Genomic DNA, 19686 nt, shown 5'->3' with positions numbered 1-19686 from the left:
GTTTAGTATTTAGATAACAAATTAGGAAAATATGCAAAGACAATAATGCATAATAATAATAATAATGCATAATAATGCAAAGACAATATATGGAGGCTGGAGAAGCAAACAGTAGGCAGGGCATTTACTTTGCACATGAATCCTGAGCAGGATTTAATCCCCAGCACTCCAAATGGTCTTCCAAGCACTACTAGGAATGATCCCAGAGAACAGACCCAGGAATAAGCCAGAACTTGACTGGGTGTGGCTCAAAAAGGACAAAATATGCTAAAGTTTTAATGTGAGTGATTCTTTTATATATGATATTTTTTATTTACTCATTTTAAATAAGTTTGATCTTTTTTGGGAGGAAGTGCTGCCCAATCAGCACACATGGGGTTCAGGGGCCACTTCCTATAATTCTTAATCTACCAAACGAGAGGAATTGCTGTGTTTCATGCTAAGATGTGTTCCCAGCCTCTTTTGAGGCCATTTGTTGAGCTTCTAAATACTTTAATAATCTTTCATAATTTTTTTAAAAATACATATATGTATTTACTTTTTAATTGGGCTGTGTTAATAAATTCTCTGTACTTTTTTCAGTTTAGGAAATACTTGGTAGTTCTAGGGATTTCAGCAGAAGTCCCTATGCTGAGAATGACATTTTCTTTCATTTTGATAAGTCAGAAAATTTAATTTAATTTTGAAATGAGAATTTATATCTTTATGTAGATACTGTTGATATAGGACCTACAGAAAATTATTTTCAAGTATAAATTATTTTTGTCTCATATTTACTTTGATTTTTATGTAGACTTATATATAAAGGAATTATCAAGTGAGAATAACTTTTTCTACCGTAATTTTGTCTAAATGGAAACGTTAGACCTACAAGGAGTTTAATTTGTAAATTATTGTAGTAGAAGAAAAGATATCAATTGTCAGGATTTAATGAGCTCACTATTTCTTTCTACTTCATGTTTAAACTATTGATTTTTCAGAAGAGGCAGGCTGTATTTTACAGAAATATGAAGATTATTGGGTGGCTCAAAGCACAGTGGTCTCAGCTTCCAGTAATAAAAAAGTGATTGAGTTTTTCTTTGGTTGCTTTTCTGCTTGCTTGATACAGTAGATATTTAGTTAATATGTAAACAACAATACGTACTTAACTTCTTATTTTATTTTATTTTATTTTATTTTATTTTATTTTATTTTATTTTATTTTATTTTATTTTATTTTTTGGTTTTTGGGTCACACCTGGCAGTGCTCAGGGGTTACTCCTGGCTCTCCACTCAGAAATCGCCCCTGGCAGGCATGGGAACCATATGGGGTGCCGGGATTCGAACCACTGTCATGGGAACCATATGGGGTGCCGGGATTCGAACCACTGTCCTTCTGCATGCAAGGCAAATGCCTTATCTCCATGCTATCTCTCCGGCCCCTGTACTTAACTTCTTAACTTTGCAAACCCTTTTTGCCATATCACAGCAAACTGCCTTTTAGGATGACTATAGTATATGTTTTCACGTGTGTCATTTTCAGTTGATTATATTCATCATAGTTTGACTTATGTGGATTATAAATACAAGAAGTTGTTTTTATGACCTTTCCTATTATATTTGTGATTTTATATTGAGAATATTAATTGTACAGATAGATACACCCTGTATTATTAAGATATGTATATGAAGTTTGCTTGCATAATAAAAAGAGACATAGACTTTGTATTAGATTGAGGCTTCTAGACCATACATTTTGCTGTTAAATAACTTGATGCATATATAACTTTCTCTGTAAAGATAGAAAATTGTAAGCATCTGCTTAGATCCGACAGCTGATCTAAGAAAATTGACATTTACTAATGTGTAGGAGAAAAATGCTTTTTATAAAATAATAAGGATTTTTAGAACATTAATTTTATTAGTAATGCGGTGCTTGTAATTTCATGAATATCTAACTGGTTGTCTTACAGCGTATTCAACTGTCAAATATAATTTAAATCCTATCTATTTTTTTTTTGACTCAGTGCTCAGAAATTACTTTTGGCAGGCTTGAGGGACATATGGGATGTAGGGGATCAAACCTGGGTTGACTGAGTGCAAGGCAAATACCATACCTGCTGTGCTATTGTTGTAGCCATAATTGTCTATTTTGCATATATGGTCATTTCACATAAAAGAGTGTTTTCAGATACTGCAGTAATAACACAGTGGGCAGGGTGCTTGTTTTGCATATAGACTGACCCAGGGTCAATCTCTGGTATACCAGGTGGTCTGCTGAGCCCTCCAGAAATGATCACTGAGGAATAAACCCTGAGAGCACCACCAGTTGTCTGTCTGTCTGTCCGTCATCCCTCTCTCTCTCTCTCTCTCTCTCTCTCTCTCTCTCTCTCTCTCTCTCTCTCTCTCTCTCTCTCTCTCTCTCTCTTTCTAACACACACACACACACACACACACACACACACTCACTCACTCATACACACATGAGCCTTTTCACTATTAGAATGAGAAAAAATCAACAGTTTTTGCTCTGGCCAATATTTCACTATACAATAGGACACATTATTTTATGAAATTAAGAAAGCTGTGGTTGTCTAGTTTCAGCATATCTTTTTAGTTAACATTTTCTTGTTCAAGTGATGAGACAGTACCTCACACAAGACCCAAAATATTTACTGTCTTGATTTTTTACAGAATATTTCTTTCATCTTTAAAACAACTTGTAAGTAGGATGGGAGAGATAATACAAGCAGGTAGGGCATTTGCCTATCAGCATCTCATATGGTCCCCTATTCCCCAGCTTCAGCAGGAATAATTCCTTAGTGCAGAGACAGGAGTAGTCCCTGAGCATTATTGGGTTTGTCCCCTCAAAAATAAAATAACTTACAGGAATTGAATATTTAATATCTTGAAAATGTAGTGTTATTATAATTCATTAATATTGGTTTTGAGGCAGTTCTCAGGGCTTCTGACTCTGTGGTGAGGAATCGCTCATGGTGGTATCAGGGATTGAATTAGTGTTAGCCAGGGGCTTGGGAAGTGCTTTAATTCCTATACTAGCTCTCTGTATATGAAGTTTGCTTACATAATAAAAATAAAGATTTAAAGATTTCTTATTTTTGTCTGAAGTTGGGGCTATTATTTTTAGGTCATTTGTTTTTAATTTAGGCCATTTATTTTTAGGCCAAAGTTGTTTAGAATGTTACTCCTATGGCATGTTCCATGCAGTTGTTCTATGGGGTATTACTATAGTTTTCCATGAGGCCAACTAATATTAATTAAGCACTTTTTGTGGGGGAAATTTTGGCCATACCTGGTAACACTCAGGGGTTACTCCTGGCTATGCACTCAGAAATTGCCCCTGGCTTGGGAGAACAAATGGGATGCTGGGGATCAAACCATGGTCTGTCCTAGGTTAGCATGTGCAAGGCAAACACCCTACCACTTGTGCCACTGCTCTAGTCAGAAGCACATTTTTTAATTGATAGTTGAATTAACACCGAGAATTTAAAATACAGGTTCATGCTGATTAAAACTAAATATGTATATCATTTTATAGGGAAGTCTTTGAACTTCATGTATGATTGAGGTTCTTTTTTACATAGAACATAATTACTTCTGCCAGGTGTGACTCAAAAACAAAAGCAGCAACAACAAAAAAGAACATAATTACTTGTTTCACCAACATATATTTATATAGATATGCTTGATTCATAATACCCTCCATTTTCCTTAGCAGGAGCAAGACGACCTTTTATTTCTGAAAGTATTTATCTTTTTCTTTAATTTATTCCAGACCTTGGGTGTATAATTATTGTTATTCTTTAACCTAAACCTTTGTAGAAAAGTTGCACAAAGGCACTTTCAAAAACCTTGCTATCAGTAGTTCGATAATGATTATCAGACTAAAATGATATACAATTTTAAACAGTATTATTTAAAACTATATCATAAAAGGGATTTCTCATTATACTTTCTCAGCATTTGTGAATTCTCAAAATAATCTAAGATGATACATAAATTCAGTGAAGCTTCACAGAATACCCCAGACACTGATGAATTGGATCCCAATGACCCGTGAGCACCACAGGGGCTGAGTAGTTCCACACTTCTGGACCCTCACCTTGAACTACCAGCCCAGTTATTCGTCTAGCTATCAGTGATTTAAAAGACAGATATTAGAAGGGTGAAGAGCTGGGGTGGAGAGCTAGCATGGAGGTAAGGCGTTTGCCTTGCATGCAAAAGGTCAGTGGTTCGAATCCTGGCATTCCATATGGTCCCCTGAGCCTGCCAGGAGCAATTACTGAGCAAGGAATATCTCCTGAGCACTGCGGGGTGTGACCCAAAAAACTAACTAACTAACTAACTAACTAACTAACTAACTAACTAACTAACTAAATAAATAAATAAATAAATAAATGAAGAAGGGTGAAGAGCAAAGATATTTAAACATTATTTACGTGATAGCTTTTTACATTTGTTTTAGACAGGTAGGGAAAATCATAAACAATAAAGAAAAATAATCGAAAGCTTTATAAATTTAGGAAAGAATATATGTTAATTTATAATCTACAGACAATAATACAAAGCATCAGTTCTCTCATCAGAATTGCAACCTTTTAGTTCACTCCTTAATTTTTTTGAAGTAATTGTATGTTCTTAAGTTTCTTTATCCCTTGCATTCCCATTACATATACATGTGGCATTGATTTAGATGTTCAACAGAACTTATAGGGTCATCTGTAAAGTCAGAATTTTCATTTTTACAATGAACATTATATAAATCTGCCTGAGGATTCTTTTTGTTGATTGTGGGCCATATCTGGCAATGTTTAGCGGTTATTACTGGCTCTGCCCTCAGGAATTACTCCTGGCAGTACTCAGGGAACCATTTGGGGTGCCTTGGATCGAACTCGAGTTGGCCTGTGTCAGACAAGCACCCCACCAACTCTACCATCTCTTTAATTCCTGAAGAGACTTTTTGGCATTAGTCTTTACTTTAGCAGTTAGAAAAGTAAGACTTTGGAGGATGGATAGATTTTTTGATAAATCAGAATAACTTCTTTAAAAAGAAACATTTATATAAGGAAACCAAGAATAGCAATTTCCTTATGGGTACACCTTTATATATTTTAATAGTAAGATGGACAAGTTAGGCCCTCCACTTCGAACTGGAAGACATATGCAAAGGTTCAGTGGCAGTGATACAAAATCAGACAGTGCCATCAAAAGACATGAGTTATTTCCCATTTACAAGTCAGTATTTGTAACAGAGTTTGGTTCATCTTTTTCAGATATTTTTCTTGAAGCCTTTATATAATAGAATACTATAATTTGGGTGATTCAGAACTTTAAAAGTCTTATTTTAATCCTTTTGAAGTCAACAGGAACTAATCTGGAATTTTAAAAATTATTATTTCTGTAGGAACATCCCTGTTGTCCTAATTAATGCATAGTTAGACTAGATTTTTTTTCATTAAATTTTATTTTTAGAGGGTTGGAAATAGAAGGCACCTTAATTGTTGTTCTTATAACCCTTTTATAGGAGTGCTACTTTTAAACAGAGTGTGGAGAAAATTTTGCCATATATACTAAATAAGATTGCTTGGTATGTTTTAGTTAAACAGGTAATACATTTATTATTAAAACAGGAAAAATAAATCTGATAAAATGTATTTTACTTATTTCTTATTCTAGAGATTTTGCTCTTAGCAGTTGTAAAATTTACATAAAACATGGAAAGGGCATGATACTGCTAATTACTGCCCCACCCCCTTTTTTTCTCTTAGCAAACTTAAGTAGAGGCCATGTGACAATGGAAGCCATTTTGGAAATGTTACTCCTAAATCTTTAAGTTTTAAAGATTGGAATCCTAATAGAAAATCTGTCTTTCTCACTTAGGGAAGATGACATTAATACATTACTTAATGGAGTTAGAGAATATACTTAATAGAAGTAACATAGTTAACTTTAAACCATGGATGCTGTCTCATTCTAATAGAAATAAGGAGTAATAATAAATTTGATTAACATAAATAAAGATAAATCTTTAAGACATTAGAAGCAATCATGCTATTTCTAAATAGTTGATGTTAAACTCTAGAAGGAAGATGTGTATGTTCTGAATTAATTTATTGGTTATTTTAACTATGGTTATCTTTATCCTCTTTGGCAAATCTCAACACTGACCCAAGAAAAAGGTAGATTTTAGCATAGTTCCAAAATCAAGCTTTATTCATTATTGGAACTGTAACAGACACATTTAATTATAGAATAAGTTTAGCATTTTTTTTTCAGACTCTGACCCATGAAAAGGCTGTATTTCCATGTGAGAGTGATTTATCTAATACATTAAGTATCAAAATATTTCTTTCCCACTGGCTTAAGAATGACTGAAAGAGGGCCGGCGAGGTGGCGCTAGAGGTAAGGTACCTGCCTTGCAAGCGCTAGCCAAGGAAAGATCGCAACCAAGGTTCGATCCCCCGGTGTCCCATATGGTTCCCCCCCAAGCCAGGGGCAATTTCTGAGTGCTTAGCCAGGAGTAACCCCTGAGCATCAAACGGGTGTGGCCCGAAAAACCAAAAAAAGAAAAGAAAAAAAAGAAAAAGAATGACTGAAAATATGGATTAGAGAAATAGTGCAGTGGGTAGGACTCTTACCTTGCATGCAGCTGACCCAGGTTAGACCCCTGGCAAGTCATATGCTTTCCCAAGACCACCAGTAGTGATCCCCAAGTAGAGTCAGGAGTGAGCTATATCGGGGCCAGACAGATAGCACAGCTGCCTTTGCCTTGCAAGCAGCCGATCCAGGACCTAAGGTGGTTGGTTCTGAATCCCATATGGTTCCCTGTGCCTGCCAGGAGCTATTTCTGAACAGACAGCCAGGAGTAACCCCTGAGCACTGCCGGGTGTGGCCCCCCCCAAAAAAAAAGATAGGAAGAAGTGAGCCATATCATCAAGGGTGTGTCCCCTGTAATCCCCCCACCAAAAAAAAAAAAAACTAAGAATGACTAAATCTGGGCCCGGAGAGATAGCACAGCAGTGTTTGCCTTGCAAGCAGCCGATCCAGAACCAAAGGTGGTTGGTTCGAATCCCGGTGTCCCATATGGTCCCCCATGCCTGCCAGGAGCCATTTCTGAGCAGACAGCCAGGAGTAACCCCTGAGCACCACCGGGTGTGGCCCAAAAAAAAACCAAAAAAACAAAACAAAACAAGAATGACTAAATCTGTCAGATTCACCTAAAAAAGTTATTGAAAATACATAAGCATTTACTGTTGGTAGATATTATTGATATTTTATATGTGTTTGGAATTTTAAGACTATTTGCAATTATCTGAAAGATTTAAATTATAATGTTATCATTTGTGGATATGCATAAGTATGTGTATATTATCTGCATTTCACATACATAATGATATGAAAGAATAAAGTTTCTAACAAGACTTTGATCTACATCCATAAAATTGACCTTCTTAATTCTTAGGACACTTACTGTGGGAATTCCATTTTTGTGAAGTAGTTTACCTAATAAATAATTTAAAAATGGCTCTGTTCTAAAATATGTGCAGAGGATCTCTGTAAATGTTGAACTGACTAAATATCAGATACGGGCTTGCAGGTGTCTTTTTAGGAAGCCCAGAATAACATGTACATGGCACAGGGATTTTTGCTTATAGAAGCTTAGAAACAATTTAGGGAAGTTATTCAAAATATTTTCACTGAAGAACAACATCATATGAATATTGATATTGTAGTCTGATCCATTAGAGTTTAAATATTCTAGCCACATGGTAGTTTTTTAGTTTACTTAATCTTCCTTTACATTCTCTAACTTTGAAATATTCAATTTTTGTTGAAGATTAAAGCGAAGTATATATGTTATGGTACCTTATACTTATGTTTCTTATACATTTTTCTTATATGAAAAAAGCATTTGAAAAATTGTGTGTTGTTGTTACCTGCATGTGATTTGGAGTTAGCAGTTTCTTTTTTGTTTTCTTTTGGGCCACACCCAATGACGCTCAGGGGTTACTCCTGGCTATGCACTAAGAAATCGCTCCTGGTTTGGGGACCATATGGGACACCTGGGGATTGAATCGAGGTCTGTCCTAGGTCAGCCACATGCAAGGCAAACGCCCTACCTCTGCACCACGGCTTTGGCCCCTGGAGTTAGCAGTTTCTAATTTTAGAACTCCTTCTCCAACTTTGCTAATATAAGTAGAGAAGGATTCAGACAGTTTATGAACTTAATATCTAAAGAAATTTAAGACATACTTTGTTCATGTGTCTATCAAATAAAAATACTTAAATAGACAAAGAAGGGAAACTAACCCTTTATCAAACATCTGTTTCATGATTCTGCAACTTTCTAGTGTCAGAACAGGCAATTTTCTTTACATCTTTGAGTCATTTGCAAATGGAGTTATTAATTCTTCCTGACTATAGGATTCTTTTTAGAATTAAATAAACATATATATTTTGAAGGTAGTTAAAAATATAGTGGCCATGTAGTAACCCTCATTCATTATATTAATTCACAGCTAATTAATACGTAGCAGTATACATAGTCAGAGTGATAGCAACTGGATATTTATCTGAATTGAAGTTTATTTCTCATAACTTCCTGATAAGTTACGTTTTGTTAAGAGGTATCTTTGGACAGAGGTTGACTATTGTCACAAAGCTCTTAAGTGTTAGTTGGGATTTATCTGCAGATTTCCCTAAATTCTCAAGCTTCTACCTCTACCCTGCTATCATAAAGCCTTCTAAGCTTCCTTTGATTCCTGAAGTTTTAGGAAATGAAATCAATGTTTTTTCAACAGTCTCCTGTTCCATTGATACCAGATAACTCAGACTGTTGGTGAGATTACCAAAATAGAAAATAATTCATCTATAAGAAACATTTTAACTTTCTTTTCAGCTGCCGTGTCCAAGAACTAATTTTTTTTTGGTTGAAAATTGTTGTCATAAATATATCCTGCTAATGATTCATCCTTCTTATCTACCTCTCTGGTTAAAAATAATATTTAATGATCCATAAGTAACAAAATATATCTCTATTTGAGGAAACAAAATATACTTCTATTTAATATTTTAGCAAAAATATTAAAAATTCTATATTTTTAAAATTTATATCTTAAAAGGTGGAAGACTTTTGAAGTTATTAACTTTTAAATTTTATTTAAAAGATTCATATTTTAATTGATCACTGATACCACTCGAGTAATGATAGTAAATATAAGTAGCTTCGGTTTATCCTTAGTATTAACTACTGTGCTTTTATATCTGGAAGATTTATCTACATTCAGGGGTCTTCAAACTACGGCCCGCGGACTACATATTGTATTTACTACCATTTTGTTTTTTCACTTCTAAATAAGATATATGCAGTGTGCATAGAAATTTGTTTCTAATTTTTGTTTTTACTATAATCTGGCCCTCCAACAGTCTGAAGGACAGTGAAGTGGCCCCCTGTTTAAAAAGTTTGAGGACCCCTGTAAAAGTTTTTTATTTACTTCTGCAGACTATTTTTAAAAATTAAAAAAAATAGAAACAAAATTATAGATGTTTGCTTGCTATTCAGTAAAATTATATTATTTCATCTCTCCTAGCTCTAACATCAAACCTCGAAATTCCACACCACCTAGTTTGGCACGGAATCCTGCCTCAGGAGTGCTTACAAGCAAAAGAAAAACAAATACCGAGAGCTATATGTGCAGGTATGTTTAGCTATGCTATTCAAATAATTAAAATGAAAAATGTGTATTTTTTTTCAAAATATGTATTATGGTATTAATGGTAAATAAACTTTTTTATTATATAAATTGCTAGGTTTTAAAGTTGAATACTAAAGAAATAACTTGGACATATATATTTTCCTGTTCTTTAGTTTTGTTATAAATGTACAAGGTCAATTTATCTTTAGTTTTTTGTTTTTGTTTTTTGACCACACTGGTTATGCTCAGGGGTTACTCCTGGCTCTGCACTCAGAAATCACTCCTGGCTTGGGGGCTATTTGGGACGCCTGGAATCAAACCAGGTCCTTCCTGGATCAGCTGCATACAAGGCAAACACTACCGCTGCACTATCACTCTGGCCCTGTGGATTAGTTTATTTTTATCAGATTCAAATCCAAACTACAAATGTTTGTTTTTAACACTGTAAATTAAATAATGGATCCTTTAAAGTACTGTTTTTTTTTTTATTTTTAAGTAGGACATTGATAAAGTTAATATCTCCTTTACTGAGATGATGGAGTATATTTCATTTTGTATAAATATCATACATTCTCAATGTCCTCTTGTTGGGCACTAGAATTTTTTCTAGATCTTGGCTATTATAAATGACACTGCAGTGAATATCAGTGTTTATATATCTTTTCATAGTCGTCTTTTTATTTTCTTGGGATAAGTAGCTAGGAGTGGAAATGCTGGACTATCTGATAATTCTATTTTTAATATTTGAGAACTCTCCATACCATTTTTCTTAAATGTGAAATCAGTTTACTTCTCATAATAAGAATTTTTTTTCTACTTCTCCATCTTAGCCTGATTCCTTTTTTTTTTATTAACTTAATTTATTGATTTGTTTGGGGGCCATACCCAGTGCTGCTCAGGGGTTACTCCTGGCTCTGCACTCAGAAATCACCCCTGGCAGGCTGGGGCACCACATGGGCTGCTGGAATCGAACCAGATCCCTCCTGGGTAGACCATAGGCAAAGCAAATGCCCCACCGCTGTGCTGTGCTATCTCTCTGGCCTCTTGGCCTGATTTCTAACATTGTTTTAGCCATACTCAGCAGAACTCAATGCTCACTCTAGAAACATTTTTGGGCCTTGGCTTCCTACAGTGCTGTGGAATTTCCACAGGGTTTGGACATAGAATCCAGGACTCTTGCATTTCAAGTTGACATTTCAAGAACCCTTTTAAGCACTCTGGCTTTCCTGATGAAGGCATTTTTCCCTTCTGTGATCTCATTGTTATTTTGATTTGTATCTCCCTGACAATATGTGCTCATAGTTTTTTTTATATGCCCATTGGCTCTCTGTTTTCTTGAATGAAATGTATTTTCAGTTCTCCTCACTGATGGAGCGATTTTTGGTTGTTGTAAATTTTTCTGAGTTCTTAAATCAGGAGAATAGTGTATGAATAAATTTTTCTCCTTCCATGGAATATCTTGGTATTTCAGTCATTTTTTTTCCATAGCGAGGGATGTTTTTGCTTTGATGTAATCTCATTTGTTTATCTTTTGCTCTTGTTTTTCCTTGGCAATAAAATTGTTATGGATACTTCTGTAGCCTATATCATGGACTGCTTTGTCAGTGTCTTCTATTCATTTTATGAATTTGATCTCAGTTTATCCATTTTTTTCTTTCGTATATGGGCCAATCTCATGCTTTTTCCATGTGGCTAGTATTTTTAATACCAGTTTTTAGTTTTAGGACTTCTCATTTCCTTTGCTTGTATTTTACTATTTGCCTGTTGTATAGTCAGTAGATCCTATTGTTTCTTATTTGTATTCTTGTGTTTCTGATGTAAGATTGCTATAGAATTTATATCTAAAGTTCTAGAATTATATCTGATAATTCCATTTTGAGGTCATTATAAATGACCCTATATTTAACTCTCCTCATTAATTCACTCTTTAGTATGATACCTGTTTGAATATTATCATACTTTCTCCATCCTAATTAAGCATTTCTTTAATTGACTTCTTCATTTATCATCATTAGGATCATGACTTGGAGGCCTGCATCAGGGAGCTTAGAAAATTCCTCCATTTCTTTATTATGCCTGTGCTATATGATGCCCAAAAGACTTCAGTTTGAGACAGCCTAAGTGATAATCAGGGGTACACATCACAGATTTTTCACAGTGACTGTGGCTCTCCATTTTTGTGGACCAGAGCAACTTCTGGGAATTTTTAGCCACAGGTGCCTGTAGCAACCACAGCATTGAGCCTGGCGGACCTGGACTATGACCTCAGTTCACAGTTGATGGTGTTTGCAGCATCAATATTGTAGGAATCCAGCTTCCCTGGCAGCAACCAGAAGTGTGTTTCCAAGGATGCAATGACAGCATTAGCACTAAACTTCCCTGTGCTCTAGCCATAGGGAGTTTGACTATTCCTCTGCCTAGCACTAACCGTGTTACCAAGATCAAGCAAACTTGATGTCCTGTGATGCAATATTAGTATTTGACAAGGTTCGCTACATCAAGTTGAGACATGCCCAAGTGACCTTAGTTCACAGTTGATGGTGTTTGCAACATCAGTATTGTAGGAATCCAGCTTCCCTGGCAGCAACCAGAAATGTGTTTGCAAGGACACAATGACAGCATTAGCATTAAACATAGGGAGTTAGTCTTTGCCTCTGCCTAGCACCAACTGTGTTACCAAGATCAAGCAAACTTGATGTCCTGTGATGCAATGTTAGTATTTGACAAGGTTCACTACATTAGCTGAGGCATGCCCCAATACCAGTGTGTCACTATGTCTGAGCAGGCTGGCATGGTGACCAGGGTTTCACAATCACAACTGATGGTAGGAGGTGTGGCCATGTTTAAATAGCCATAAGTTGGATGTAACTTGGCCTTTGGGACAGAAAATGCCAGGAGCTACCTGTGAACCAAGGTTGAGAGGCCTGAGTGAAAATCAGTGGCTTAAAATTCCCCAAAGTCTGGTGGCCTTCAGGCTCCCTTGGCTGTGGTCTTTCAGGCTTATGTGTGACTGAGTAAACTGCAAGTGTAGGATGGACATAGGAGGCTGGTCACTCAGAAAGTATACCCACTTGAACTGAACATGGTAGGCCGTGGGGGTAAATTTTGGGGCTCTCTGATTGGCTGGTTGGTTTCTGAGGGGTTAATGGCTGCTGCCTGCAGTTCATGGTATTTGCCATGTTCATGTTTTTCGTGCCAACCCTGGAATGGTCGGGTCAGCTGCCAGGAGCAGCACACAAGAAACCAGTCAGTCACAGGAAAAGGTGCATTTTGTCCAGGGGTTGTCAAGAAGTTTCTTGGATCTTACTGAACCAGCCAAACTTCTCTCTACTGCTTGCTTTCCCTGCCACTTTTATTAGCTAGAGTTGACTATAAATCACTGGAGGGTCAGGGTTGATGTAATTAAGGGTGCTTGTGCTAATTAACTCAGGAAAGATGAAAGGCAAAAAAGGAAAAAGTGCTTTTACAGGTGTGTCACAACAGTAGGCAATATAAGGATCTATGCTGTGCTCTGCCGACTCCAATGCTGATTAGCTGTGCCATGATATGCTATATCATACTGACTAGATCATGCTAACTGGTGGTCCTATGTTGTATTAATATTATGGTATAATAGACTATTTTGTGCTGAGCTGCTCTATACTATTCTGTGCTGCGCCATGCTATTCTATGCTGTGCTATTTGGTGCTGTGCTATGCTTTTCTAACACTACATGATGTTGTGCTTTGCTAATGCTAGACAATGCTACTATTTTGTACAGTGCTGTGCAATCCGTGCTTTTGAAGGCCATCAAGGTGTTCTTTTATAGGGATGAGTGTATAGCTCACTTGCTAGCTGTCATCAGTGGCCTGGGAGGAGCTGGGTGTGTTTGGCTCAGAGAATCAGCTCCCAGCTTGCTCCTTGTTAGTTTGTAGTATACAGGCACCTTGGGGATTTGCCCTTATGAATAGCTTCTATGAAAAGAGATTGAAGGGTGGAGCAGTGGCACAGTGGTAGGGCATTTGCTTTGTACGCAGTTGACCTAGGATGCTAGGATGGACCTCAGTTTGATCCCCCTGCGTCCCATATGGTCCCCCAAGCCATGAGCGATTTCTGAAAGCATAGTCAGGCAGGAGTAACCCTGAGCATCAAAACAAAATTAAAAAAAAAAAAAGGAAAAGAAATTGAAATGGGTCTCCAGCAGGTTATGAATGGGCCAGGGAAGGAGTGGGGAAGATAGTACAGTTGCCTTGCATGCAGCCGATCCAAGAGGTACGGTGGTTCAAATCCCGGCATCCTATATGGTTCCCGAGCCTGCCAGAAATGATTTCTGAGCACATAGCCAGGAGTAGCCCCTGAGCAGTGTGCAGTGTGACCCCAAAAACAAAAAATAAAATAAAATAAAAACAAAAAGAATGGCCACTGGGTTGACGTTTATCAGTGCTAATTCTTTTTTTTTTAATGTCAACAATTTTATTTGCAAATATAAACATTATATTTTTTCTTACTATATTTAATCAGGTTACAAATAGTTGGAGGTTCACTCAGTCAAGTATCTATCTTTACTTTTGCTTTTGTCTCAAGAGCAATAGTACCTAGGATTGCTATTATGAGTAACACTGTAATATATAATTTTTTTAACTTTTTTATTTAAATTTTTATTGTGACCAAAGTGCATTACAAATCTTTCACTGCATAATTTATGGTACATAGAGACAATGAATGAGGGGCATTCCCACCACCAGTGCTGTACTCCCTCCGCCCCTGGTCCCAGTTTGCATCCCATATCTCTCTCCTCTACCCCCCCCCAGTATGCTAGTGCAGTGCTAATTCTTAACTCTGTGTATCTTGGAGTCTTTTTGCCTCCATTTCCAGTAGTGCAAGAATAGGATTGTAGGGATAAAGTACTGAGAGTGTGAGAGTATGTGTAATGTACCCCTTCCTCCCATCCCTATTCCCCAGAGTCTTTTCTTGATTGCCACTTATTTCCTAAGTTCAAAGTAGGGATTGGTTTTACCCAGGGTCTGGTACCGGCCAGGTATTTGTTTCAGTTCATTGAATTTGTTCTCCTATAGTTCTTTGAGTTCTCCTGGGGTTAAAGACTTTTTTTTGTTTGTTTGTTTATTTGTTTTTGGTTTTTGGGTTACACCCAGCAGCAGTCAGGGGTTACTCCTGGCTTTATGCTCAGAAATCACTCCTGGCAGGCTCGGGGAACCATATAGGATGCCGGGTTAGAAACCTTTTTTTTTCATATTTTGTTAGTTTTTGAGGGGTTCCATTTGGCACTGGGCTCAGGGGACCATATGAGTTGCCAGGGATCAAATCCACTTTGATCAGATGTAAGACATGCAGCCCACCTGCTGTACTTATCTTTCTGCCCCAGATTCTGAACTTTAGAGTTTACTTCCTCACTCTAGCAATTTGTTTCTGGGAGAGTTTTCTCTCCTGATACTGGAATCTCAGTCATCTCTGGCAACTGCCATCTGTTCTTTTCAAGGGCTTTGAGCAAGATTCTGTGTCTAATTCAAATTTGGGGTAGATTTTATTTGATCACTAGAGAATGCAAGCATAAGTTTTTCCTCTTAGACCACTGTGGTCCCACCCTAATTTTAATATTTAATGGTAACATGTAAAAATTATTTTCCTCAGCAGTAGAACACACACAGGCCTAAAGAGATAGTATTGCAGGTAGGGCACTTGTCCAGCATACAACCAGCTTGGATTCAATTCAGTAGTACCTCATGTAGTCCCCAGAGCCTGACAGGAATGAGCCCTGAGCACTGCCAAGTGTGGCCTTAACAAATAATTAAATAAATAGTGAACAAAAAATAGAACTAAGACAGAAATGTCTGTTGTAGTGATTTCTGTTTATTGAGTACCTAGTTTGTGTATGTGTAAGTTGAAAAAGATAATATATGTAGATAGAAAATTTAGTATTTTATAGGTAACATTATGTATAGATCAGGGGTCTCAAACCCACGGCCTGCGGGCCGTTTGCCGGAGGCCGGCCTTCAAATATCACAGTATTCACGATTATTTGCTTACTGAATAATCGCAATAAAAATCGCGTTAGTAAGGAAAAAAATCACATTAAACATTCGCATACCCCGAGCAGTTCTGTTCCGGGTATGCAAATGTTTAATGTGATTTTTTGCAATTTTTTTCCTTCCTAATGCAATTTTTTTATTGCGAATATTCGGTAAGCAGAATCCCTTATGCAGCCCTGCCTCAACCCAACTTTGCCTCCTGCGGTCCCCAGGTAAATTGAGTTTGAGACCCCTGATCTATATGCTTCCTATACGCTCTGGAAACAGGATGGAATCTATATTATTTCTGACCAACTAAATCTAAAAGGAAATAAGAATCTAGCTGTGAGGAAATATATATCTTCTGGTATAATTCCATTCCAGATTTTCTTTCAATGCATAAGGACTGTAGTATAATATCCAAACAGCTTATTTGATTATTAAATTTTATAATTAAATCACAGTGATTCAACAAGCCCATATATGTCCAAGTAAATATTATTAATTGGTTTTACTGGGCATAATACATCTGTATGAATATATACATGTATATATTTATACCATGGGTCTCAAACTGAATTTACCTGGGGGCCGCAGGAGGCAAAGTCGGGGTGAGGCAGGGCCACATACGGGATTTCACTTACCGAATAATCACAATAAAAATTGCATTAGTAAGAAAAAAATCGCAAAAAATCACATTAAACATTTGCATACCCCAAACGGAACTGCTCGGGGTATGCGAATGTTTAATGTGAGTTTTTTCTTACTAATGTGATTTTTATTGCGATTATTCAGTAAGTGAATAATCGCGAATACTGCAATATTTGAAGGCCGGCCGTGGGCCACAAAATGTTGTATGGAGGGCCCGCGGGCCGCGAGTTTGAGACCCCGATATAGATAATCATCTATTAAAAATCTTAACAAGAACAGATAAAAAACATCTAGAAGTAATAAAGGGATTAGTTTTCTAATCTGAATTTGAGAGATACTAAAATGAAAGAGAGCTGGAGAGAGATTACAGTGGGTAGGGTTCTTGACTTGCATGTGGCTGACTTGGTTTCGAACCAGTCCCTGTGTATGGTCCCGCAAGCACTTAATCCTGAGTACTGGGCCAGGATTAAGTCTTGAGTACACTTTGTGTGGCCCCAAAACAAAATCAAAAACAAAAAATGAGATTAAACCAACTTTGATTTATACATAATACGTGTTTATTTTCTCCAGAGGTTGACAGCTGCTAACAAGAACTTTGTGTTTCTACTACTTTTCTGTCCTGCAGGCCTGATGGAGACTATGTATCATCACTTAATGGTGGAAATATTAAAGGCATTGAAGGAAATTCTGGAAACTTGCCAAAATTCTGCCATGAGTGCGGAACTAAATACCCTGTGGAATGGGCAAAATATTGCTGTGAATGTGGCATTAGAAGAATGATCCTGTGAAAAGAATTCCAAAAAAAAAAAAGGTGACCGAAATTTAGAGTTCTAAGACTATTACACATTTTTGGACAGCTAGAACACTTTGTCTTGTTAATTTTGTGCTCAAATTATTTAAAGTGATTTTTCAGCAATTTTTTGAAACAACCTCTCGCTATATAATGCATGTGTGTATATATGTATATATAGTGTATATATATTGTATGTAATAAACACCTCAAGTCCATAATGTCTCATGGAAAGAAATAGTCACTGTCTGAAAGAACTTATTAATATGTGTATTATTTTTCTGTACTTGTGAAAGCACATTAACTATGCCTCCTGAAACTCTCAAACTCCTGTGCTCTGCCCTTCAAGCTTTCTTTTTAAATAATTGCATAGAATAAACTGAATAAACATTCTATTATTGGTATCTGTTTATATACTATCATAGTAGGATGGAATACTTGGAATTTTGAAATGGGAGGAGCATTTTGTTTGCATCTAGTTCTGTTAGGCTATTTTTCTGTAGAGCTCTTCCACATTAAATTTATAAATATTTTCTAAAAAAGATAAAATAGCCCTAAGTTTTGTTTCCTTTCTTTGTATTATTATATACTATAAAGATCTTCACTCATTCTTTGCAAATGTAATTATGCAAATTCCCTTTAAGAGATAAAGGACTACAAATAAAACAGTTTCTTATTCTACTTACAAGTGAATGATTTTTGCTATGTGTCTCTTAGTTGAATATTTTCCTTTTGCTTCCAGTTTTCTCCAAATAGCACTTTCATTGTTTTTTTCCTCAAATTTCATTGTCTGAAGAGTATTTTACTATTTCATTTTTACTAAGTTTGAATATGTAATACAAAATGCAAAGAATTCCTGTAAAATTCTCCATGTTTATTTCTATAGATTAGCATTTAGAAAAAATTATAATAGATTTTAAAACACACGCCATACCTAATAAAAGTTATAGTAATGAATTATTAGTATACGGCATGTAGGTAAAAAGTATTTAAATTTTAGGGCCAAATAAGTAGTACAGTGAGTAGGGCTCTAATCTTGCACATGGCTGACTTGCTTTTGGGGAGCAGAAGCAATACTTTTGGGGAGCATTGCATCTGGTTTTCTGAGCACCACCAGGAGTGATCTCTGTGCACCGAACCAGTTTCAAACATCGCTGGGTGTTGCACAGATTGCCCCCCAATATATATGTAATTTTTAAATAAATAAATTTTAATATCTTGAATTTTAATTAGATGTAGTTATCAGTAGGTTAAAGACTATGTAAAATTTCTTTCTTCCTTTCTAGGATTTAATGTTAAAACTCCACTTACCACAGTAAAAATCTACTAAAATACATTATTTCGATGCATAACTCGCTTTCTTTTTTAACTTTAAGATGCAACTTTAATTATTGCCACTTTGAGTATAACATATTTTAGTAGTACTCTTCATTTGTGCAACTATATTTGGCTATTTAGTGAAAATTTCTTTTGACTTTAAACAGTTTGTTCATTTGTTAATCAAATCTCTTATATCTTAGGCATTTTCTAGCTTCTTATGTTTCTAATAAGCTGTAAAGATCAGAGTATAATTTTGTGTCTTAGAATTTTTCTGAAATGTATGTATACTTGTATACTTTAACATTATTCAATGTTTTATTTTAGGGACAAAAATATAAACAACATAAAAATTACAAATGTCACTTTACTTATTTTATCATTTCTTTCCTGAAATTTTTTGGCTTATGTTTATTTAGTCATATAATTTTTTTTGGACCACACCTAGTGACGCTCAGAGGTTATTCCTGGCTTTGTGCTCAGAAATTGCTCCTGGCTTGGGGGACCATATGGGACATGGGGGAATTGAACCATGGTCAGTCTTAGGCTAGCACTGCTTGCGCCACCGCTCCGGCCCCAATTTAGTCACATAATTTTTTAAAGTACCATTTAGCTAGAATATACTATAATAAATGTTGGACAATACTGTGTACATTAGACTTCATATTAATACCTTATGTTCTTCTGTCTTAATTATTTTGACAGAAGTTATGAAAAGGAACTTACTGTTGTTTTATCTAAGAGTGAACATTTTCAAATAAGATTTTTAATCTATAATTTTTGTCCAAGGAAAGGATAAAGTAGCACATGCCTATTTCTGAATTTGTAGTAGCAAGTAAATTGTATAATGTACCACAGGAAAAAAAGTCGGTAATATATCGTTCCAATTCATAGCCCAGATATTATCAACAGTAAGTAGAAGAAATATACTTATGACTTATGAAAACTTGTGACAATGTATTTAAATGCATTTTTATATCACTCCTTATTTTTCTCACTTTTGTTTATTGCGCAATAGATTAGTTCTTAAGACTTTCTTAGGTCTATGCATCATTTATTTTATTTATATAATTCTTTGCCATAATGGTAGAAGTAAAGAAATGATAGTAAGCTTACATTTAAAATGTAAAAATTTTATATATTATTCTGTAAGTTATTAGCTTGAAAAATCAAAATAATGATGGCTGCTGTTTTCACTTGATACTATGGTTTTTATTGTAAATAATGT

General features: G+C 35.8%; 1 protein-coding gene across 1 annotated transcript in view; it reads left to right on the top strand.

The window, feature by feature from the left end:
* The window catches only part of ZC2HC1A (zinc finger C2HC-type containing 1A), a 41564-nt gene extending 23735 nt beyond the window's left edge, over nt 1–17829 (top strand). Inside the window, exons 8-9 of the mRNA XM_049782020.1 lie at nt 9591–9698; nt 16977–17829. Coding sequence (XP_049637977.1) covers nt 9591–9698; nt 16977–17139 — 271 coding nt within the window. The 3' untranslated portion in view covers nt 17140–17829. The remainder of the gene's footprint in view (nt 1–9590; nt 9699–16976) is intronic.
* The last annotated feature ends 1857 nt before the right edge of the window (nt 17830–19686 follow it).

Source organism: Suncus etruscus, chromosome 10 (genome assembly GCF_024139225.1).
Source record: "Suncus etruscus isolate mSunEtr1 chromosome 10, mSunEtr1.pri.cur, whole genome shotgun sequence".
Lineage (NCBI taxonomy): Eukaryota > Metazoa > Chordata > Mammalia > Eulipotyphla > Soricidae > Suncus > Suncus etruscus.
This window is presented reverse-complemented; position numbering and strand designations above follow the sequence as displayed.